Genomic DNA, 24,583 nt, shown 5'->3' on the forward strand with positions numbered 1-24,583 from the left:
AATTTTGTGATCATTCTCAAGCAAATGAATAGCATCAGGAATGTGTGTTGTGTATTTTTTTAGATGTTTTATACAGACTGCCTTTTGAACAGATCATCCATGATTATCTGATGTTTGTTGCCTGAATAATGTGGGAGCATTCAGTGGATGCCTCTCGATAAAGCTTATTGCATATAGCATATTTGCATTGTGCAGTAGCAGAAAACAATATTTTTTAGGTAACTTTTTGGAAGTAGTAGATTAATAAAATACTTGTGTCTTTTTAGGTGAAAGATTACTAGTGCTGTTTCTTTGTTAACAGTAGTATGTTCATTTTCCTCTATGACTAAAACAAACGTTACTGTGTGTCTCACATCTTCCTTTCTTGAGAAGCAGCCAGGCGTGGGAGGAGACACACTTAGGAAACCCCCCAATAAAAGCTCTGTGACTCCTTGTAGACCACCCCTGTTAAGCGCACAAGCCTAAAATGAAAGAAAATGCCCTTTAGTAAAGTTGCATCAGGCAAGGAGCGTGCAGAACAAAACTATTTTTATCTTGTGAAAACAAAAATGATTGTACCTTCTGTGTTCTAGTTCCGTAAATAAAGGTTAATCTCTCTGGTGAGTTGAGGAGAGACAGTGCTGTTATGCAAGCAGGACTTTCTAAATTTTTTAATGGTGATTCCCCTTAATTTTATTACAATTCAAGCCTGTTTTGAGTTTCTCCATTGCAAAACTATAGCTAATTTGTAACACCTCAGTTTTTTCACAGAAGCAGCTCATGTTAGAGAACCTCATATGCTAATAGAGTGTAGGAGAAGAAAGTCCATATGACTATCAGGTACAAAGTGACACTAGTTATAACCTTCATAAAGAAAGACCAAAGGGAGCTGCATGCAAGCCGGTGAAATTTATTTATAACCTTGGGAATATCCCCAGTTGACCAATCTGTATCTGGAAATCCAGCTCCTTTGTGTTGAAATAGAAAAGCAATTAAAAAGTGATTCCTTTTTTATTGGGTTAAGCTCCAGCAGTTCAAAACCAGGCAATTCCTTGCAGTATCACTTGTGCAGTCATGTTCCTGAGACTTTTTTTTTGACTCATAATCTGCTTTTAAGAGTTGATTTTGTCTGTTGTCCCATCAGGGTGCTCTTGCTGTCAAATTGTTGGGTTGTGGTTTTTTTTTGGACTTTATGAAATCAGTGTGGCGTGTTCTTTGAAAAATTTTTGAACTTTTTTTTTCCTACTTGACTTCCTGCTGAACTTCCCTTTGTGCAGCAAAACATTAGGCAAGAAGAGAAAGTTTTTTCATTTGGAATTTGGAAGGGGCTGCTTAAGTTATGTGTGGTTGACATTTCTTCACTTTCAACTTCTTTCATTTTCAACATGAAAATGTATATGAATGTAGTAGGTGCATTCCTAACTTTTACTGAAATTAATGAACTCAGCTTAACAAACCTAATTTTCCTTTGGTATTTGTATGCAAAGATTTGCAGGACTAGGCCAATGCATAAGAACTCGAAAATAAAAGTGGCTGTGAACAAGTAAAATTGATGAGCCAGTTTTTACTGCCCAGATGAGACATGACAAAAAGAAATGTCAATATTGAAAAGCTTAAGTTTTTCAATTTTTAATAATTTTGTAATTTAAAACTTCATAATTTATGTGACATGCATGCGAAAATATGTTATTAGTTAATACAGTTACTCTGACAGCCTTCCAGTAATATAAAAATGGTGGCTTTTGTTTGTATCTTTCAATCCTCTGTTTCAGTAAGAATTCTGAAATGTATTTCCAAGGACTCAGAGCACGCCATGGAGAGAATGACATTTTTATTTTTAGCTGCCGTTTAATAGGCAGAAATTACTGCATTTGGCCTTTTCCTGCTCATGTTGTATCCCATTTATTTTAGCGAACGAAGGAAAAGTAGATTGTATGCATGCAGAGAAACAGACGATGTTCAGCGTGATCTCCTGGAAGCAGGAAGCCTGTTCCGATAGGATCTTGTGCTTTGCATTAGCGCTAAGATCCTATGTCTCCATGAAAACAGAGCCTTCAGTTCCTCAGAGTCGTAACAGAAACTTCTAAAACTGTTAAAAGTAACATAGAAAATCTTCTGGCCTCCTCTCTCAGATCCAGATTTGTGGCATACTGAATTTGATCCACCTGTGAGTCCTTCGCTGAGAGGGGTGGTCCCACGCATCCTGTCCTCATCCCTTCCAGCCATGGCCCCCATCAGTCCAGCGATGTCCCCAACCAATCATTGCCTTTCCCTCAAGTCTATCAGTTGCGCGGCTGCAAGCTCAACCTTGCAATAAACATTCCTTTTGTTGGATCAGCGAGCTCGTGGGTAGCTGTGACATTATTAGGTCTGATGCAACAGAAGTAACGGGAATGTGGAGCTCCTGAGAGGACTGAGTGGGAACCCTCTTCCCACTGCTAAGGCGGATCAAGCTAAATGCATTGTAAAATTTTACCCTAGAATTAGAAAAACAATTATTTCTAATCCCTGAAACAAAAGATAACGATAGCAAATTATAAAGATCGTAAGCAGGAGGGAAAGGAAGGGAAGGAGCAAGGAGAGGAGAAAGGCAATTGGGAGTACTCCAGAGAGAAGAGATAACAGGAAAGAGGGAAGTAGCCAGGAAAGCAGAAAGCAGGATTAGAGAAAAATCAGGAGACTGTATATTGACAAACAGTTGCAGCAAATGCAGGTAAAAAATGAGACCTTTCCCTAGTGGTTGAGCATATTGTCCTTAGCCTTGAAACATGATGCTTCAGTCTCAAGAAACATTCTCTCTTTCTGGACACCTAAATGCCACTGCTTTGTAAGCGGTCCACAGTAATAACCTGGATGCTGAAAACCAGAACCTTTCCCCTTCAGGAGCTCTGTCTGCGTGAAGCAGGGAGGGAAAGCCACAGGCAGAAGTGCCTAACCTGAGAAGCATTTATTGCTGAACAACACAACCCTAAGAGACCAGTGAAAAGTCCCTCTGAAGAGAAGCTGGCATAGCAGTCTATTTGCCACCTCAGGATGTTGGTTCATAAGTGGGAGGGTAGTCTGGATGTGACTTCCATAAACCCTTCAGCACAGCTCATGTGCAGTTCTCGAAGTTCAACAACAGGTGGGGCTGGAAAAGCAGGATGGTTTGGGTCTCGCTCCCCCTCATACCAACAAAGGCTTCACTGCTGAATCGTTTCCACAAGGAGATATTACTTAAATCCCAAAGTGATCCATTTCCTTCGTCTGACTGAATTTCTGAAATTTCTGTACAACTCTTCCTGAGTTGGTTCATGTCATTCAAGCTGCAAGAGCTGGGAAAGGTTTATAACACCAATATATTTTCTATGTGTTTGAGGGCAGTTTCCTATAATTATTTTTTTTTCTTTGTCATTAGAGAGTTGAATTAATTTATTTAATTTGTAGTGCAGTTCAGAACTATGGGAAATGAGGATGTGCTAGGAGTCTCACAGATGTGAGTGTTTCCTCTCAGTCTGTTTTTACAGCTAAGTAAATCTTTGGTTTTGCTTTGTTTCCTGCAGCTATTTGATGCTGTCAACTGCCTGGCAAAAGAAAATACCAGGTTGCTTGTGCTGGGGCGCAAACACATGCTCGTTAACTCTTCGAATTGGAAAAGAGAGATTATGAAGGAGATGCAGAATAAGGCAGACTTCTTCTTTGCTGAAAATATGTAAGTTTAAGAAAATGGCTAAGTGTAATGGAAATCAACATCTGATTTATGAGCATTTTAAATCAGTATAAACAGCTGTAGTTTTTAGTACCATTACTAGTATCTCCAGTTCTGTGTGTGTGAAAGAGAAACATATCCCTTGCTATACTTGCTTCAAAAGATAATACATATTAAAAATTGCATTATGAAGAACTTAACAATTTAGAATCGTGTTGACACTTGTGTGTTTTATTAGGATTTATAACTGTTGAAACCACTGCTGAGACCACAGTGGCCTGAACTTATAGAATACTTTATAGCATCAGTGTACAGTCTGCTATGTTAGCCCTGTGTGGAGGGAGACAAATTTTGTCCTGGCCAGTGCTGCTTGGTAGCCCAGGAGTGTGGAGAGTCTCGAGCACTGACTTCCTTGCTGCTTTTATAGGAGAATATTTATGTAAGTGGAAATAGACCCTCTGCTTCTCTAATTTAAGAAACGCAACCCCTCTGCTTTTGCCCAGTCAAAACTGTCCTTGTCTCTAAACTAGGTACTTGCCTCCGCCTCAGTGTCCCCTCTCCTTGCCCTGGTTTTCTGAGTCACAGTTTCCCTTTGGTTCCAGCTCCACCTAATTTCCATCTGAGTTAGGCACTGTTGATCCTTCAGCTGTCTGTGCTTGTTTCTTCCGTGATCCTGCTTCCCAGAACTTCTGACCAAGCTCCTTGTCCCAACAAGCCAGTCCAAGTCTCTCCTGTCTGGCTTCTTGTTTCAGATCTGTTCTTCTTCATCTCCTCTCCAGTTCTGGCTGCTGTTCTCTTTGCTGTTGAATCACATTGCTTTTTTTTCCTGCTATCTGAGCACCAACAGAGGGGACTGTCTGACCCGAGGTTGGAAATCCTCACTAATCTCATGTCTCATCACTTACTATTACAGTAATCAACAGCAATCAAAAGGTGATTTCAAGGAAAGAGCTGCTCAGCTTCTTCAGGCATAGGGTATCTCATGCCCACTATAAATATATATTAAGAGACTTTTCCCTAAAATTGTTTCAGTTTAATAGCAGCTAATGTTATTTTCCAAATAAACATGGTACTTTCTGGAAATATATTTACCCATGTAAAGACAAATATTCGCAAATTTGTGCTGTTGCCTACATTACACTTCATTATCAGTTGTTATGATTGTATTCCAACAAAGTTTTGGGGTTACCCTTATGAGTTCTAGCAGTTCTGTTCTACATAGCACAGTTAAGCTATGTGGCAAAAGATTATATTGTAGTATCAGATTGTGATAAGGGGGGAAATGTGCTCTGTATAGCATGCAATTAATTTTTATTGCACTCCAACTTTTGGTGTCCTGTGATAAGCAGAAGTTCTTTATTTGACCAGAAAACAAGAGGAGTAATGGGAATTTTCAGTGTTGCTGATGAATAAATCTCAGATCAGCGTTTGATTCATTTCCTGCAACCACTTACTGCCTTGTGAATGACGTCTGTCTTTTCCATTTGTTTTGTTAAGCTCTGAAGATGATGCCTTCTTGTTATATGCCACTCTTCAATCAGGCAAGCATTGCAAGTTTGTTACTAGAGACTTCCTCCGGGATCACAAGGCTTGTCTTTCTGACAATCTGACACGTCATCTGTTCCGTAAGTGGCAGCGTGGACACCAAATAGCATTTTCCGTTGAAGGAAAGCATATAAATTTTTTGGTAAGTATTCTGCTGTGAATCAGAAAGCACACAGAGCATATTCATTAGATATACACAATTTCAAACTCTGGAAGCAAAAAGATTCTTGCTGGAGTCTAAGAAATTGATTTGTACCAATGGGCTCAAAACATCCATGTTTATTGAAAATTCACGTTATTCACAAAGCATGCCACAAACATGAAAACTGTCAAAAAGACAAGAAATGATGCCTAAATGTTTCAAATGTAAATGCATGTTTGTGTATACAAATCTTTCCATTGCGGTAAAACATAAGTGCCAATATTTTAAAATTTATTTTAAAATACACCACTGTAGCACTATTATAAAATATCACGCTTCTAATGGTACAATAGAATTTCTTTGTTTTAAACAAGCAGCAAAATACAGGTATTTCAGTATTCACTGTAATATTAGCTTAACATATGTATAAAGTTTCATGAAGGAAAGTCCAGAACGGCCAGGTTTATAGTCAGTATTCAGCTGCAGAAATTACAGTCTTCCAAAAATGGTGTCTTACGGCAGAGCACTACTCTTATTGTCAAAGAGGTGTGTATCCATGTGAGCCGTGAACGGTACATTAACAGGAGTGCAGCTGTTCTAAGATGTTTCTAGGGAAAAAATTAGCACATGACATTCCATATCGTGCATTTTTTTCTTATCCAGTCTGCCTGCATTGTTATTGCCTGCACCTATGCAGATTCATTTTCTTGCTGCTCTGGTTAAAATTGTAAAATAGTTGTCATTACAAACAGATCGTAGAAATACAGGCTTATAAGAACAACAGCCTTTGATTCAGTGTTGCCATACATACATTCCTTTTTATGGAACCAAATTCTGAATGTAGGCTCACTTGAGTAACAGAGCTTTAACTACACCTTGTCTCTTTCTTTGTATGAAAGGGCTAGTAATTTTTACATCTTAATTCTCATACAAGTGATTTGGATTATTGACGTTTCCAGTCACACCTGTCTTCTAAATTATTCTGGAAGCTGTCACAGGAAAGTAGACTTCCAAGACTATACCTACAGAGTGATAGTATGTTCTGAGAACCATAACTGCCAGCCAGTTGCTTTTGTATTTGTGTTATATATCTTGAATTACTACACTAGTAATGTAATACATGAGAAAAAGAATTCATTATATTTGTTCCACTAGATGCTCTTGGAAGTGTTAGTGATAAACCTTTTCCTTACATCCTCCTCAGCGCATAGCAAGTCAGTTCTATAAGAGGTAAACTGGAAGAACAAACGAAAGATGTCATTAATGTAATTAATTCCTATCAGTTCAAGCCTATAACTCCACATCCTGCATTAATTCCCATATGATTTCATTTATCTGAACAGAAAAACAATAATTTTGCTGTTTCTAGAAACTGAATGTGTTATGTTCAAATCATTATTATCTGGTGGAGACCAAAGACAGAATTTTAACCATTTATAATCCTAGGCCACAAAATACTAAAAGATGTTTTATTTTTTACTCCAGTACTAAAGTTTAGAATTTGTTTAGTGTAAGGAAATAAATGAGAAATGAAATGTAAGTAAAGAGATTAATCTTTGGAGATTTCTAAGGTAAGTGTTTTTAAGTTTATAACATCCTGTAACTTCTATTTTAGTAATATACTGTGCAAAGTCTAAAACAATGCTTTTATCTGTCTTTATCCAACAGCCTGCGCTCCGTTATGACTGTGTGGTACAGACTACAGGTGATACGTGGCATATCCCCTATAAAGACGCTTTTGAGGAAAAATATTCATATCAAGTGCCAAGAAAATGGCTCTGCATTCAACAGAAGTGATTAAGAATGTAATTGCATGAGCTGAAACTGTTCCTTTTTCTTAATCACCATTGCTGACTAGGAGAAACCAGCAGTACAGTTATGGGATTATTGTTGAGGCATATAACTAAAGGAAATTCAGTAACTGTATTTTGTCAAAATCATTCCTGCAGTAATCTGTTAACATCCATGATTAACTCCAACAGCAGGGATGAATTACGTCCATTATTTCCATCTTTACAGGCAATTTCTGTAGCCCCTCAATGTGATTTGAATTAAAACTTTTTTTTCCGTCTTCAAATTTCAGGTTGTATTTTTTTAACGCTTTTTTTGTGCAAGCTTTTCATCTACACTGAAATTCAGTAACTTTGTACTTCTGGGATTCTAAGCAGTACTTCAAAGTACCATCAAAATGGGCAGGCTGACCTTGCAACAGTGTCACATGATATCTATAGGCAATAAATGGCATTAATGGGGCCAAATGGTATGTTTACTGTTTGCCAGACACACGTAGCCCTAATACTTCCTCACATTAACTAGAATTCATTTGATCACATGGACTGTAAGAGATTTATTGTAGCAACATATATTAAGATTTTGACTGAAAGAATTAGGAAACCAGTGGGATATTGCATGGCACACACTTTAGTTTTCTGCTTCAGGCAGGATTTCATGTCACTGAAATAGTTTGCTTATGGAAATGTCTAAATTTTCTAAAGAAACATTGTTCATAACCAGAAATTACAGGCAGTAATAGAACAAAACTGAGCTTTTGTATTGTCCCCTGGCAAGTTCCCTCAGGACTCTCAGCGTTCAAGCATGTTCCCTGCTACTTTTTTTCACATCAGAGACACGTGTCATAGGTAACACTTCTTCTACCCTTACTTTGTAAACCAGCAGCTGTGATTCACATGCAGTTGTGTCCTTCAGGCACTGTGCAGAAAGGGTAGAGGAGCTGCATACCTCTTAAGGTGTCATTGTCATGGTTTTTAAATTTATCATTGTCCCAGCCAAAGCCAGGCCAGTCATGTTGTTGGTAGCATTCATCACAGACCCCTTTTCTGATAGAACATGCCAGCTTCTATACATCACCTGCTTTCAAGAGTCTGCAAGAGAAAGCAGAGAGACTGGGTCTTCTTCTCTCACTACTCAAACTAATTTACTGGTCTTTTGTCAGAAGACTGTTTTTACAATGCTGTAAGTAAGAGAACTGCCACATCTCCTTGAAAATGCAAATACTGCTTTGCAAATACCACTTTGCAGATACCACTTTGTTGAAGTGAGTGTCGTCTTCTGTACAGGACTGCTTAGTAAGCAACCCTTGCTCTGTACGAAGGTTACTTACCCTCCGTATGAAGTTCTGTAACAGCAAAAGCTCCTGTGAATCAGTGCTGTTACCATCTCAATTTGCGACTAGCTCTGGTTATCATGCAGTCTTAAGTGACTCAGAGCTGCATCAGATGAATGCAAACCCTTTAAATTGGCAGTGTTGTATTGGAACTAGCACCACCGCACAAGCACTGGTACCCGTGTTGGTGGAAATGTCAGGCTGTAGAAGGTAGGCTGCTGCAGCTCTAATTCAGGTCACCTTTAGCAGATTAGAAGTAGCACTTTCAGGTTATCTATTTCATTGTCATTCAAGTCTGTATTGTACCTCGCGCTGGTCATTAACATGCATCATATCAACATCCAACTGGAATAAATGCTGCCTATATTTCCTTCTGACTGAGAAAAGACATGTGGCTAATCAATCATTTGTTTTCATCTCAACAGTGTTCTTTCAGAGATACCATAATACCTTCTAAATAGTAACACTTCCTAAATACACATTCTTAGTGTACTTAGGGAAAGATGGATCAGAATTTACAATAGGCAGATGTCCCAACATTAGTGTCAGAATATTTATGATTTTTTTTTTCCCCTTATGTTTGTTGCTAATACACTTTGCTTTAGATCCTTATAGGGAATTAGTGGCCTCCTCTCTCTGTAACCAAAAAGGAAACATTAGCGATCAACCTACAGACTTTTTCAACTGCATACCACTCATTTATATAGATGTCCAGCGTCTCTAGAGGCTCAGTTCTGTGTGAGGTTAATTATTTGCATTTTTTTTAAGGTATTTGTGAAATAACATTGCTTTTGTGTACCTATAAGTCTGGAAATGTCAGATCTGAAAAAGGGAATTTAGAGATAAAAGTGAATATAAGGATTTGCTTCCAAGTATGTAGAAGGAGTTTGGGGGAGAGGGGTCCATTGACAATTAACCTGAGAGCCAACCCAAAGCTATCTACTAGCAAGTCTGCTGATCTCTACCAGGAGATCTGCTTGACATTTACTACTTGTTAGCACAGCGGTACGTTAAAAATCTTTGGATTTTTAAAGTCTGTCTGGTAGGAGTTAACTAGTAGTTTATTAGTAGTTTATTATTTATTAGATTGATGGGTCTGCACTGAATGCCAGAAAGGTGAGTCCTTCAAACGTTGCAGCCATTGGTACCCCCAAACCCATGGCAAATGACACTGACAGCTCTTTGTTAGCACAATGAGTGAGGAAGATGGGAGTTGGAAGCAACTAATGCTTACCTTAGCCTGACACGTGCCATAGAATCAGAGATGCGTTGGCAGACAGACTTGAGGAAGGGTGAACTAGTTCAGCCTGTGCTATAGCTACTTTGTGAAAAGCTTCATCTCCAAGTTCATCCACTTATTGTTTACTATGTTAAAAACATGTTGGCAGGAACAGCCTTCCTCAGGATCCTGCAACAGACTTTGACTCTCATATATTTGATCAGAGGTGATGAAAACTAAACCAAAAATACATGATTGCTCTTCTGGAATACAACTGTATTTTGGAAACTGACAGAAGTGCTACCTAGATAGAGAAAGTTTCTGGAAGCTATATCGTGAAAGTAAGCATGACTCCCACTCTGTCATGTCCATGGTACTGAGCGTTACTCTTTCCTTGGTCTAAGTCAAGTATTGAATCTTTGATTCCAAACACTTAAGGATTTTCTCAGTTATTTTTGACAGTCAGGCTGAATGTTTGGTAATTACTTCCTTCTTCCCATCCCCTATTTCTCAAGGGAAAAAAAAAAACCCAACATTAAACTCCTCGTGTTATAGAATGGAAAAGTTTTGTATGTGGAAGGACTGTGAGGGTAGGAATCTTCAGCCTGGAGAAAAGGCGATCTTAAGAGTCACAGAGGTCATAAGAATCTTGGGTGTTGTGCTGTGTCTTCCAGTGCAAAAGTGGCATCAAAGGTTGCTGGCAGATAGAAGGATCAGATAAAAGGTGAAGTTACAGATGAAACCACATAGTGCGTCATTGTGCTGAGCAGCTCTTTGCCATGGCATGTCATGGATGCAAGAAGTCCACATGAGTAAAAGTGGAGACCAGCAAGTTCATGAAAGAAGAATCCAGCAAAGGTTATTAAATAACCAGCTGCTGTCTCTGCCTCGGGAAGTCCCTCCAGATGGTTGGAGACTAGGAGAGCATCATTAAAGGTACTCTGCAGTCTTGATACTTTTCCTTGGGCATCTACTTTTTACCCCAGCTCTAGACCACTCCTGTGTTTGACCCAGCAGAGGCACTCTGATGGTCCTGTGTTTTCTGTGTCCCAGGACTTGCCTCACAGCCTGCAACATTTCACGTCTGCTCGCAAAGCTCTTCCCTAGTGAAGGTGACAGACTATCTGTTGTAAGACATAGAGGCATTATATTCTCCCATTCAATTAATAAGCAAAGAAAAGTATATTGAAAAATCCAAGAAAATGTATTTTCAGTGTATTGGCATACACAAAGAGCACCCATAAACTGCAATTTCAACAGTTAAGCCTATCTAATAATAATCTTTTAAAATAGAGGCACAGATAGCAAAACACAGCTTTTACAACTCTTTCAATGATCCAACTTTAAGAAAAAAAAACATCTCACAAGGAGTAGGGGAAATCCAAGATGCTGAAAGGCAGAATGCGCATTAGCGTCAGGAGTTTAAATGAGGGGAATTTCCCTTGGTACTGGACACTGATAAAAAGTCTGTTTAAGTCTTTTAAGCATCTCATTATAATGTGGCTGCGGCAACAGTGACTCATTGTGAGCATCCTGAACATCTTGAGCTTAGGTTCTGCCCCTCTATTCCTCTCTTGTGAGACCTCATCTGGAGTATCGTGTGCAGTTCTGGAATCCTCAGCATAAGGCAGCTATGGAACTGTTGGAACGGGTCCAGAAGAGGCTACAAGGATGATCAGAGGGCTGGAGCACCTCCCATACAAGGACAGGCTGAGAGAGTTGGGCTTGTTCAGCCTGGAGAAGAGAAGGCTCTGAGAAGACCTTATAGTGACCTTCCAGTACCTGAAGTGGCTACAGGAAAGCTGGAGAGGGGCTATTCACAAAGGCTTGTGGGGATAGGACGAGGAGGAACGGGTACAAACTGGACAGGGGCAGATTTAGACTGGACATTAGGAAGAATTTCTTCACTCAGAGCGGTGAGGCCCTGGCCCAGGTTACCCAGGGAAGCTGTGGCTGCCCCATCCCTGGAGGTGTTCCAGGGTTGGATGGGCCTTGGGCAGCCTGAGCCAGTGGGATGTCCCTGCCCATGGCAGGGGGGTGGAACTGGATGATCTCTATGGTCCCTTCCAACCTTAACTATTCTGTGATTCCCTTTAAAATCAGACTCATTGAAGACGACTTTCTTCAGCAACCTAAACGGGGGCGCTCTGTCCCGGCAGTAACGAATCCCCTCCGCCCCCCTCTCCCCTCGGCTCCGGGGATGCGAGGAGGGACCGCGCACGCGCGACGGCGGTGCCCGCACGTGATGCATAGCAGCGCGTGACGTCGCGGCTGCGCGTGACCCGGAAACGCTCGTAGCGCGACCCGGAAGCGTTCGCTGTCCTGCGGCAGCGACGGGGTCCTGCACGCCGCCACCGCCTCAGCCGCTCAGCTCCCACCATGTCCCGCGGCTCCAGCGCCGGCTTCGACCGCCACATCACCATCTTCTCGCCCGAGGGCCGCCTCTACCAAGTCGGTGGGTGTCCGGCCGCGGGGACGCCGAATCGCCCCGTCACGGGCCCAGCCGCGCCGCCGCCCTCCCTGCACAGCGGGGCTGCCTCGGGTAGAGGGAGACGCGGCGGCCGGGGAGACCCTCCCGCCCCGCCGTGTGAGGGGTCAGCGAGCCAGCATGCAGCAGGGCTTGCATAGAGATTCTTGCGTGGGATGAGGGAAGCACAAAGCCAGGTCGGGCCCTCGAGTATCCCCGGCCACGGGGAGGGACCGGTTGGACCTCCTGGTGCTCATTTTCAGGGGCTCCGGGACCAACCTGACAGCCGTCCAGGGGCCGTTTGTTTCCCCTAGAGCGTTCCTTTCAGTTTATCTTGTAAAAATAAAATAGTGTTTTGGAATCTGAGAACTGCGGTAGCTGTTTGAAATGGGAATTGAACTGTCTTTAACCCTGTACTCCAGAATAACAAAGTCAGGTTTGGGAGGTAATGCATGCTGTTGTTACACCTGAACACCATATGTTTTGTACTTTATGGCCTGTGAGACAGCAGTAGCTGTCTTTTATAGAATTATGGAATCATGGAATAGTCTGGGTTGGAAGGGAACTGAAAGATCATCCAGTTCCAATCCCCTGCCATGGGCAGGGACACCACCCACTAGCTCAGGCTGCCCAAGGCCCATCCAACCTGGCTTTGAACCCCCCCAGGGATGGGGCATCTACAACTTCCCTGGGTAACCTGTTCCAGTGCCTCACCACCCTCACAGTGAAAAATTACTCCTTTCTATTATATTTCCAAGGTTCTTTGAACATTCAACAATTAAGCTGCAGCCTAGCTTCATCTTCTGTAGGCCACTGACTCTTTCAGTTATATTTTTGCAGTGCACCAGATTCTGCAGAACAGCTTCACGATGCTCCCTCTGCACAACACTGTCACAGCATAGCTCAGAGTCCAGTATGTCGTTGAGAGTGCCCTGAAGGTCCATTCCAGCAGGGCAGATGACTTGTCTTGGCAGCATCATCCAGATACCATCTGCCCCTAGAGTTTAGTGGCTCTTCCTCAGCTGTACAGCTTCACTGCACATGGCATTGGGTAACGTGTTCATGCATCCATCTGTTCTCCAGGAAAGGAGGTTGCTGGGACCAGAGCAAATGAGTTGTCTACTGTAGCCAGTAGTTTTGTATGTGTCTGCCCTCGAGTTTTTGTCAGGAAGAAGTGTATGTGGAATAGGCTTCATGGGCAGGTATTAGAGTCTCGAGCAGTCCTTTCTTCAAGGAGCAACTAGGAGAGTGCCCGTGTGTAGGTGTCTGTACACAATTAGAAAGTTACCTGCTCTACTTACCTACATATGGATGCTATCTTATACCTGGAATGGGTATACAACTTGTGTAGTAAGCCTTGTACACATGGGTGGTAAGGACAGCAATTCCTCTCTCAGAACATCAGTATCTCTGATGGAAGAGTTATGGGCTCTGACCTTCCATTGGCTGGGTAGTCTACATAGCCTTTCTTGCTGTTTCTCTTTTGCAGTACTCCTTGTTGGGAGTGGTTTCTGCATCCTGTAGCAAAGAAGCAACTAAGCCTTGGGTTTCTGCCTCCTGGGTATATTCAGCCATTAGGTTAATGTGTGAGAAATGTGCAGTACCTCCATACCTTTTGTCCATGTCTTAGAAGCAAGTATGTGCACGTGTATTTGAGAGCCTCTGTGTACACAGCCTGAAGCTGTCTTAAAGATATTTTGAGTACCTGTATCCTATGGGAAGAAAAATAAGTAGGTGTGCATAGTTAACTTCAAGCAAGTATGAGCTCACTCTTCCTGCATCCAGGCTGATAACCCAGACATGATGCCACACTAGTATCTCTGTTAGCCAGCATCTAGCCACAGCATGGTAGAAGACTCATGTTTGCTTGCAGTCAAATATCCAAATTAGCTTTTTTGTTTCTTTTTTTTTTGGTCTTGCTTTCATTCTTTTTGCGTCCTGTACATTCTTGTTGATGTGTTGTATTCAGATTGACTAGGTGATGGCAAGGATGGGCATGGACATATGTTGCTGTAAGGCTGTCTTAAAACTTGAGGTTTTTTCCTGGAAGTTGGCATTACCTGAACAGAGATTTCCAGTGTAGTGATATTGGAATGAAATGCCTGTGCTTTGCCTTAGTCCTGTCTTCTGCTTCCAAAGCTCAAAAGCTCATGTGTTTTTGAAGTGATCTCACATTAGAAAAGTAGCAGTTATTTCATATATATTTCTCACTGCTATGGTTAAAATCTCTCAAAGTATTAGTGTTGTCTTGCTACCTATTAGTTTCAGTCTTCAAAGGTGATGTTTTATCCGAGTGGACTTCTGGGAGGTGAAGAAAATCATTATGGTCACATTTCTGACTGTTGTGATGCATTCAGGCAACAGCAAGGGAGTCCTGTTTTCAGAAGGAACACGTGCAGTACTCTACTGAAATACTTAGCAGAAAACAGACTTCAAACACTGCTACCAATTTGAATTTGTTGTGAAGCCACTTCACTTTTTGGCTTGTCATTTTGAAGACCAAGCGGTGCAGATGGTAATAGGAACAGGGTGAGAATGGACTGCAGTTCAGCAAGCCTGGTTGTCAGTACTTGTGAGAAAAAGAGTTTGTGAGGGCACCTATTCCTGCTCCCACTTAAGTGTCACAGAAACACTGAACGGTGAGGTTGGCAGGGACCTCTTGGAGATCATCTGGTCCAATCCCTTGCTCACGCAGGGCCACCTTGAGTCGGTTGGCCAGGACCTTGTCCAGATGGCCTTTGAGTATCTCCAAGGATGGAGACTCTGCAGCCTTTCTGGGTAGCCTGTGCCAGTGCTGAGTCACTCTCACAGTGAACAAGTGTTTCCTGATGTTCAGATGGACCCTGATGTTCAGATGGACCCTCCTCTGTTTTAGTTTGTGCCCGTTGCCTCTGGCTCTGTCACTAGAGCACCACTGAAAAACACCTGACTCTGTCCATCTCCTTTACACCTCCCTTCAGATATTTGCCGCATATTAATAAACAAATGTTGCAGAGCCCTGACCTGGGGCTTCGAACATTATCAGTTTACAGGCAGTGCAAGCTCACATCTCATGGGATTCTGTGCTTTGCTGCATGCAAGCACTGATCCTCCTGGGCAAGGCAAGCCAAAAGATGAGCCGAGTTGTGCATTTAGCAGAGAGAGGAGGAACATTCTTCTTGGCTTGTTTGGGTAACCAGTAAATGCTCTGATGCCTGAGAGTAATAAATGCAGCACCATAAATACATGGCAGTCAGCCATTTCTCAACACTGACTCGGCAAATTGAACATCAAGATCCTGGTATTGCAAGAGTTGTTTTTTCATTTGCAGATTAGTTCTCTCTTGCTGTGCAGTCTCTTACATAGATTTGAAGGAATCTTTTAAAACAGCTGGGTTTCTTGTTCCGGTTATTTTGAAAGGTAGTTTTAGCAATTTGCTGCACTGTTGGTTAGATGTGTTCTAAATTCCATTTTCATTCACATAGCTAACAAAAAAATTATCTGTTGTTTAGCTTCTGATGGAACTTGCCTCTCATATCCATATGTTAGGGCGTTCTGAGTTTTTATCATATTGCTAGATAAAGTATTTTTGGAGTTGTTTTTGTTGAGACTTTTGAACCCCTTAATCATGGGAAATTAATTTCATGGATCATATTGAGTAAATCTTAACCCATTACATTTATCTGAGTAATACTGTTTATTAGGCATATACTTAGGTTTCATTTTGAAAAGTGAATAAAAACATTGCAGCGTTTGAACGTCAAGTCAGAAAATTTGATAGTAAGGTTAAAACCCATGTTCTATGCCTGATCCATTTCAGTTTTCATCTGTGTCAGCTAAAATCCACAAAAGAAAAATAGTAATAATGCTTGAATTACTAAACTTCTGCATGTTAAAAAGTCTATATAAGGATTTACAGCTACTCTAGATTACGGTTGGACCGCTTTGGTCAAGTGCAGAACAGCCTTTTTGTTTTAAAACAAATTCTGTTGCTGTTAAGCATTCTAGCTGAACAAAAAGACAACTAATTAGAAATATTTGAAGGAAGCAGTGATAGTAGTTTTGTGGAGAGAGTCAATGACTTAATTCCCACCGTAAAGTTCTTGTGTGCATTGCGTTCACTAAACACCTTAAAAAGTATTGCACAATTATTAAAATACTAAAAAGGCTAGAACTTGGTGAGACTTCTGCACTGGGGGCAGGTGTGTCAGAGTTATTTGTACTAATATCTGTAACACTGTGTTTTATTAACTTTTACATTTTTTTCTAGAATATGCATTTAAGGCGATAAACCAGGGCGGACTTACATCTGTAGCTGTTCGTGGGAAAGATTCTGCAGTAATTGTAACACAGAAGAAAGTACCTGTAAGTAAGCTGGTTTTGAGGGAGAGGCTGCAGTGAGATAAGGGAAAAGATGGGAGTGAAACTCTGCAATATGGATATTACGTTTATTAGCATTGACATATATTGCAGTTTTGATTTAATATCTTATTATTGTTCTGCTTATTACAAGTTTTATCTCTGTTTAGCGCTCAATTGTACATATCCTCACCAAGTATTATAACCAGTAGGTTTTCTCTGTAGCTGTCAAATGGTTAAAGCTAAAATATGAGTTGGGCCTGCTGTGCTTTGGCATGTGTACATTACTCTGGCTTGTAAGGGCTTAGTTGTTTGTAATCAGTTTTTTAATTTCTTTAATTCCTACTCAGGAATTGTTATACCAATAGCGTGCAGAACAGATTTTCATGAGTGTTTGAGCACGGGGGTGAAATATTGTTGGCAAAGGAGGAAAACCCTCGTGTTTGGAGGGCTGCATGCAATAAGAGCTCGAGTTTTTGTATGCGTTCTCAAAGTTTCTTCAGAGGGAAAAGGACTTTGATGTTGGTCATGCTTTAGCTGTCAGCCTTTTCCTGATATTGAGGTTTTTATCTTCCTCATTCTCATATTTCTACTTTCGTATGCCTATAACAATAACTAGTTGGGAGCCTGAAAGACAATCATCAGCTTTTAGTTGATTTTGGGGGGGGGTCTTCTGTAAATAACAGAACATGCAGAGTCTTTTTGTACTTGTGCTTTCTATTAGTTTCTTTCTATTTCCTCTTTAGGACAAGTTACTGGATTCCAACACAGTGACTCATTTATTCAGAATTACTGAAAATATTGGCTGTGTGATGACAGGAATGACAGGTATTTCATTCACCGTCTTTTTAAGTATCTGAAGTGTGTCAGTTTTTTTTACATTTTCTTTTTTTTTCCAGTAACCTTGCATCTCATAAAACAAGTAAGTGCTCTTGTTCCACTCAGTCTTGTTTTGGAGAAGTTGCCTAGTTCTGATATGTATATTGAGCCTGAAATATATATTCTCAGGCAATGCTGGGAATAATCATGGTACCTGTTCAGTGAAACTAATATCAGTGCTTTCTGTCTAGCTGACAGCAGATCCCAGGTGCAGAGAGCCCGCTATGAGGCTGCTAATTGGAAGTACAAGTACGGCTATGACATCCCTGTGGATATGCTGTGTAAAAGGATTGCAGATATTTCTCAGGTCTATACGCAAAACGCTGAAATGAGGCCTCTTGGTTGCTGTGAGTATAGTGTATGAAATTGGTCTTTTCTGGTTTTTGCCTAACTTTGCAACTTTAAGTATAAGAAATTGTCACTCATTTTCAAATTGTGCGAGACGTGGATGTAACTGAAGGACTAAGAGAATGAACAGCCACATGAGAGAGCAGTGTTAGAAGTCTTTAGTTGGAGCCATGATTTTACCATTGACTCAGCGTTTGATTTGGAGTAAATGATTTAGCCTCTTTAAAACGTGTTTCAACTTAGTTTCTGGGGCCTTGTCTGTTTGCACAGTGATGTCTGTGAATGGGAGATACTCTTTCTACTGGTGTCTGTGTAAATATCACTCCTAAAACAGACCTGGAGAGTGCAGTTACGCTTGTGCAGATTTTGTGGCTTCTTTTTTATGTAAGCAGTATGTAGAGGCTAAAAATCTGCATAATTTTTTTAACTATGATATATATGATGTGGAGAAGAAGTACTTGAAAATATTTCACTTGCAGACATTTCTATGCCATTCTTGTTTTGTAACAGCAAATGCAGCTTAAGTAAAAAAAGATATGTATACAGTTGCAGGGAGTTTAGATATTCCTGATCATCTGTGTGTTCTGAGGTTGGTTCTGACTTGTTTTTTTTCTTGCATTTGGCTGTGAACAAATTATAACCATACTGTTTGGCTGTCCAGGAACTGAGATAAAAGACTTTTTGAGGAAACACTATAGAAACAGTTACTTTTTCATTCATCCTTCTGCCTGGGTTTCTTTTTTGTTTGCTTGGGTTTTTCGGTATTTTTTGTTTTTTCTTTTGAGGAGAATAGTTTCAGAATTGATAAATCACTTCTTGTAATCATAGTAGGCACAAGCACTTTTCATTAAACAAGTAGCACTCAAGGTTGCACCACAGTTTCCATGATGGGGCAATTTTCCTATGCTTATATACTTGTTATGTTCAGGAATGATTGTTTTTTTCTTCCTTTGGCATTTCCCATGCCTTGATACTACTGGGAGGTGATTTTTTTTAAATACATGAATAAAAATGTGGTTTTCATAACGTTCCTTAACCTTTTTTAGAAAAGTTGATGGGAATTTTTTTTTCTATTGTAGTAATAGCTGCTCAGAAGTTTATCAGCTGTAACTACTAGTTAAGAGTTACACAAGTGTAAAGCGAAAACAATTTAAAACTTTGACCTTGTTCTGTTTGGGGTGGTTTGTTTTTTTTGCAAGTACTTCTTTCAAGTATTTTTAATATGCGTATTGAGATTATGCAACTGTAAATCTAGAAGTGTGAGTGAACACAGATGTATTTCAGTGATGTAACCAGTTTGTGTTACCTGAAGTCTGCCCAGCTTGACAGCGCTTAGACAAAAGGTCTGAAATGACGTAGTTTTCACTTTTATTTTTTCTTTAAAGAAAAGAAGAAAAGGAATGTAATGTGGTGCTTTTAGGACTATAGTTGAGAAATCAAAAGTTTATCTTCTTATATTTCCGTTACTTTCAACATATTTGAAAAGTTGATTTCTAGTAAAAGACACATCTTAGTGTAACTATTGTTTACTCTTTTAAAGTGCCATATTATACGCAGGATGTGAACTGTGGCTGGGTTAACTTTGTATCGGGGTTAAACTTTTGCATTTCCTGACTTTGTGGGTCTCTACACACTGAGCGTGGCAAAAATGTTTCCATGTTTAAGGTGCAGCCTTATTGGTGAATGACAGAAATCTAGTTTGCACTAAACTGAGTCGTGCACCTGGTAGTGAGATGCTGCTAAGAAATGGCAATTAGAGTTAATCACAACTCTATGTATTGGACTGGTTCCCAAAAATATACTACTGTGCATGCACGCATGTGTTTCACAAAGGGGAGTATATCTATTTTATTCTTCAGTTGAATTAAATTGTTAAAATTGGGGAAAGAAAGAAAGAAATCACAATTTTTTTTCTTCAAGGTATGATTTTGATTGGTATTGATGAAGAACACGGCCCTCAGGTATACAAGTGTGATCCAGCGGGTTACTACTGTGGGTTCAAGGCCACAGCTGCAGGAGTTAAACAGACAGAGTCAACTAGTTTTCTTGAAAAGAAAGTAAAGAAGAAATTTGATTGGACATACGAACAAACAGTCGAGGTAGGCCAGCAGAGGGAAATTAAGATTTGTTAACCTATTTTTTATGTATATGATCTGCGTAGTCTTGCGCTATTGAAGAATGTAGTTTGACATTTCCTGTTTTCTTAGTTACTTATTGCTGCCAGAGCCAGTATAGCTATTCCAGCCAGATCTTCTGAAGGTATTTTGTAAGTGTTTAAATAGTCCTCTAATTCTGTGCTACATTAGCTGAAGCAGGATCAGTATTTGTAGCAATCCCACTGTAGCTGATGGTTGGTTACTGTAATGCTGGGTTCTGAGGATAGCTGTACAATTTTCTTTTAGTGGCACTTAAAACCGTCTTCATGTTACAATGTATTTTGGATAAGATAGGAGAGTGCTTGTCCATCGGTTTAGTAAATATAACACCAGTTGTTACGCCTATTGTGAAAACTATTGTTTAAAGCTCATTGCTCATTATGAAAATGTATCCTCCCTATAAAATAGGTCAATGAACTTATTTTATAAATCATCTTTACTTTTTCACTTCCACAGTAGAGATCTGTCTAAACAGTCCTCTTCCATGGCCCACCTGTTTCTCCTGTCAGATCTGGTTGATCTCATAATGTTATGGTTTTTGCATCACAAGATCAGCAGTTGAAGGGAAGAGTAATAATCTGAGCAACTGACTCCCCTGTGAGATTAAACAGAGTATTGTATTAAGATCTCTGTGAATCCTGAGCAGATTCAGACCTTCAGCTGAAGTAGTTCTAAAGTCTACATTACTGTGAAAGTACCATCTAAAGTTCAGCATGAACTTACAAGTTTTATATGTATATCTTAAGTACTAATATCCTTAATATGTGATTTTTTTCAAAGAGAAGATCCTGAGTGAGTTAAATAATCGTAACATACTGAATTTGAAAGTATTTGAAATTCCCTCAGAGATCCTTTTTTTATCCTGGCTAAGTATTTTTCACGTTACATGTATTTTTCTGTCAGTGCATGATTGTACAGTGCATATCTCTCAATTGAGCGGTTGGAGGTAGGTGAAACAGCGTTTTCATCTTCTTGTTTTTAATTCATAAAACTTCTGTGTTATGGCACAAAGACTTAATTGGTAATTATTGTGCCAGTCAAATCCTGGAGGTGCTTCTATACCTCTTTGTAAAAATGCTGAGATTCTGAATGTAGATCAGGCACTGTTATTTTAACAGGGAGAAGCAAGTCTGTCCAGCAGAAGCAAGAATCATATTTTTGTAGTGTCCTACATACACTTTCTCTCTTTCTCTAACTTTACCTCAAAACACCACGATTTTTTTAAAATAATGCTCCATGGATAAGAGTTTCAATTTGTTATTTTTTGTTTTGTTTTTCTAACTTGGCAGTCTTCTGATAAGACGTCTGTCTTGTCTTACAGAATTCTTGCAGAATCAATATATTATCAACTTATTGAAAATAAGCCACAGAAAAGTCTTGTCTGTTTTTCTGCACTTACTAACACATCAGAACGAAAAGCCAGTGCGTTAGAATAATTGATCTGATAAACTTCTGGCTACATGGCTGTTTTATGGAACTTCTTTTTGTGCTTAGTCATCACTGTAGAAATACATCTTTATCATTATTATGACCCTGCTGCAGGGTTAAGTATCAGTGATGTTGCAAAGAACACCCTTTAAAACAGATGATGATTAAGGTGGAGAAAAAAATAAATTAAGCAGTGACGAAATGCAGCTTTTAAAAACTGCCAAAGTAGTTTTAATCACCAGAAGAAAAGCCAAAATGGAAACTGTGTAAGTGATGTGCTTTGAGTAATCTTGGACTGTAATGATGTCAGTCTTGTTTGCCACTAATGAAGCGTGTTCTATCCTTGGAACTCAAAGTTTTAATCTTTACATGATAAAAGTTTTTGTTTCTATTGTGGTTTTTCTCTGCTACGAAAATGGCATGTCCCTATGTTTTTGTAGACTGGTCTTTCTGGAGAGAGGACCAGAAAAGGACTGTATTCTGTAACAAGGGGAAACTATTTGAAACTTTTTAGCTGAGGATTTGAGGTGGAAGGATATAACTTAAAACTAGAAGGAAGGGTAGTTGTTAATACTATGTATATTTAAATTTTTTACAAAAGCCTTAGCGCTTTTTGTTTTTGTCATCTTTCAGACAGCAATAACATGCCTGTCTACTGTACTGTCCATTGATTTCAAACCTTCAGAAATAGAAGTTGGCGTAGTTACAGTGGAAAATCCTAAATTCAGGTAAGTGATCAGTGTTGATAAAACTTTGTGTCTTTCTCTGGTTATGTGCATTTAGTTTTAACTTCATGTGTAACAGTAAGTTGAGAAAAAGAAATGTCAGAAGTTGAAGGTTTGCAGTTTTTTTTTACTTGTAATTCTTCAAAGCATGTAGTGGTAAAAGACATTGTTTAAAATAATATTATAGCACATTTTAAAAATGTTTGACATGGTTAAAGAATTCAGTAGAGAAAAGTGTTGCCTTTTGTTTCTTAAAAGGGCACAGCTTTATGTGATTATTATAAAGGAAGTTACATCTGGCCTAGATGATTTTTCATGCTTAAAAGAATAATAATTTTTCTTTGTCCTGGGACATGGAGTCCACTTCCAAATCATAGTCATGAAAGCTAAAGCAGTCAAGTCTGTTTTATATTAGGGGTAATTTTGCAAGTCCCTTATTTTTTTAAAACCTTTTCTAAATGGCACCTTTAAATGACTCTTGCTCATCTTGTAACTGTACGAGTTTTTAACATCTCCAGATTAAAAGATTTTGGATTTAAAAATCACTGCAGTGATTTGGAACTGGTTGAACTTGTAATTTCTGAGCACACTGCATTCCCGCCTAGCATGAAAGCAAGACACCTGCAATTTCCTCCCTCCTGTCATTCCCTGAATCTGAGTGCAGCGAGGTTATTTAATCTGTGGGGACAACACATGGAAATCTTTGTGCTAAGGGTTATACCTTGCATCAGATACAATGTACTTGACAGTATTCTCGCAAGAAAATGTATAGCTGTGGAAGTATGTGTGAAATGCAGAAGAATAAGCTTTGGGACTATTTTATAAACACTAAAGGACCCTCTAGGTATGTCTTTTAAAATTTAGGCAAGTCTGGCTTGCTGCAGAGGAATTCAGTTATTTCTACCTTAGTCTTTCATTGCTCTTAATTTTTTTATTTTATTTAAACTTCATTTAAGTGGGAAATAAGTCCTCTTCTGGTTTAGTCTACCTGGTAGGTGGGGTAAGCTTCAAACCTTTGTGTCCCACAGATGCAGTCCTTTGAGTGACTACCGTGCTGTGGTGTGGTGATGGGTGGTTTTGCGTTTAGTAGTGTATGTTTAGGACAACAGAATAGCACAGTATTTTTGAGAAAGCGTGCAGGAGCTGCATTACTGCTTTTCTACAGCCCCTTGAGAGTCAAGTGTTAGCTTTCTGCCGAACTACATTTACCGGTCTCGATGTCCTTTTCAGAAAGGATGGATAACAAACGGAGGGAGAAGGCTATGAAAACCCGTGTCCCTCTTGGAGTAATCATACTAATTACCATACCCATTCTTCTCACTAGGTGCTAGCTTGCAAATAGATTATTCATGAGGAATTAATTTTTCTTTTTACCATTTGTTACCTCTTTGCTCTATAGTGCCTTTGATTCTTCCTTTATTTTTCAAAAAGAATTGGAATGTCAGTCTGTGGCCCTGGCCACGGGGCTTTAAAGCGCTGGAAGATGCATTGTATAAAACATATTTGTGTAGATATTAGGTTGTAATGTTGGAGCTTAAGGGGAAGAATCATTTAAGCTATTTAATGTTTCTTTTTATTCTTTCAGGATCCTTACAGAAGCAGAGATTGATGTGCACCTTGTAGCACTGGCAGAGAGAGACTAATTAGCATTCCTGTTTCTATTGATTGTGCTTCTGGCCAGGATATTTCGTGAAAAGAAAACACTTATGGCTTTAGATTATAAGTGTAAAACCATGTTCACTATATGATGTATTTTACTCTGTACAAATAAAACGGAGGCTTTTGAAATACTTTGTGTCTCTTTTTAATATACTTTAAGTTTCAGTTCTATGAAATTCTTATCAAAATACTTGATGACTTTGAATGTTTCTGTGATGATTGCTTGCCTTTTGGTTGTATTTTAAGAGAAATCTTGTACTCTGCGCTGTATTTGTCATCGGAGCTTTTTGGCTACTGATGGAGAGTTTTATATAAGGTCGCGGTGTGTGTGCATCTTGAGGTAATTCCTATGTTTACCTGTGTCCTCTTCTTGTCCTGGTGTTAAAAGTCTGGGAAATCCACTGGAGACTGAGGGTTCAGGCAACCTTCCTGGTCACCACTAAAGATCATCCTTTCGCTCCCATCCCTTCTGCTAGCAGCCTTGACAACAACTCTCCAGCCTTCTTACAGGCTGGAAAATTAAGATGATCTGAATATTTGCTCAGGTTTGTATGAGGACAAAGGCCAAAAGTTGAAAACAACTTGAGCTGTGATTCCCCTTGATTTCCTTTAGCCTGATGTATTTGAGCCTGATTGTATTTGATTTCCTTTAGCCATTTTTGCTAGTATTTTGTCCTGCAGTGAATATGCATGGTTCTCTTTTCATACAAACGATGAGGATTTTTCTTTTTCAGTAAAAATCTTTTCTTGCTTACAACAAGGCAGCCATGCAGAGGGGATACCTGACCGAACGGGAAAGCCTTGTGTATCACACATGCATGTGATCACATCCCTCACATCCTGGAGCAGATACACGTGCAACCAAACTATATCAGATGTGGCTGGT

The 24,583-nt window shown here is 39.7% G+C and overlaps 2 protein-coding genes across 2 annotated transcripts in view; both read left to right on the forward strand.

Moving 5' to 3' along the window:
* Positions 1 to 8,837, forward strand: part of PRORP (protein only RNase P catalytic subunit) — a 51,492-nt gene extending 42,655 nt beyond the window's left edge. Inside the window, exons 6-8 of the mRNA XM_009563608.2 lie at positions 3,522 to 3,670; positions 5,165 to 5,354; positions 7,023 to 8,837. Of these exons, the coding sequence (XP_009561903.2) occupies positions 3,522 to 3,670; positions 5,165 to 5,354; positions 7,023 to 7,151 (468 nt within the window). The 3' untranslated portion in view covers positions 7,152 to 8,837. The remainder of the gene's footprint in view (positions 1 to 3,521; positions 3,671 to 5,164; positions 5,355 to 7,022) is intronic.
* Positions 8,838 to 11,981: 3,144 nt separating this feature from the next.
* Positions 11,982 to 23,829, forward strand: PSMA6 (proteasome 20S subunit alpha 6). Its single transcript, XM_054068671.1, has 7 exons — positions 11,982 to 12,152; positions 16,414 to 16,508; positions 17,249 to 17,330; positions 17,573 to 17,728; positions 19,650 to 19,828; positions 21,947 to 22,041; positions 23,624 to 23,829. The coding sequence occupies exons 1-7, from the start codon at positions 12,077 to 12,079 to the stop codon at positions 23,679 to 23,681; spliced, it is 741 nt and encodes a 246-aa protein (XP_053924646.1). The 5' UTR covers positions 11,982 to 12,076; the 3' UTR covers positions 23,682 to 23,829.
* The last annotated feature ends 754 nt before the right edge of the window (positions 23,830 to 24,583 follow it).

This window comes from Cuculus canorus, chromosome 5 (assembly GCF_017976375.1).
Source record: "Cuculus canorus isolate bCucCan1 chromosome 5, bCucCan1.pri, whole genome shotgun sequence".
Taxonomy (NCBI): Eukaryota; Metazoa; Chordata; class Aves; order Cuculiformes; family Cuculidae; genus Cuculus; species Cuculus canorus.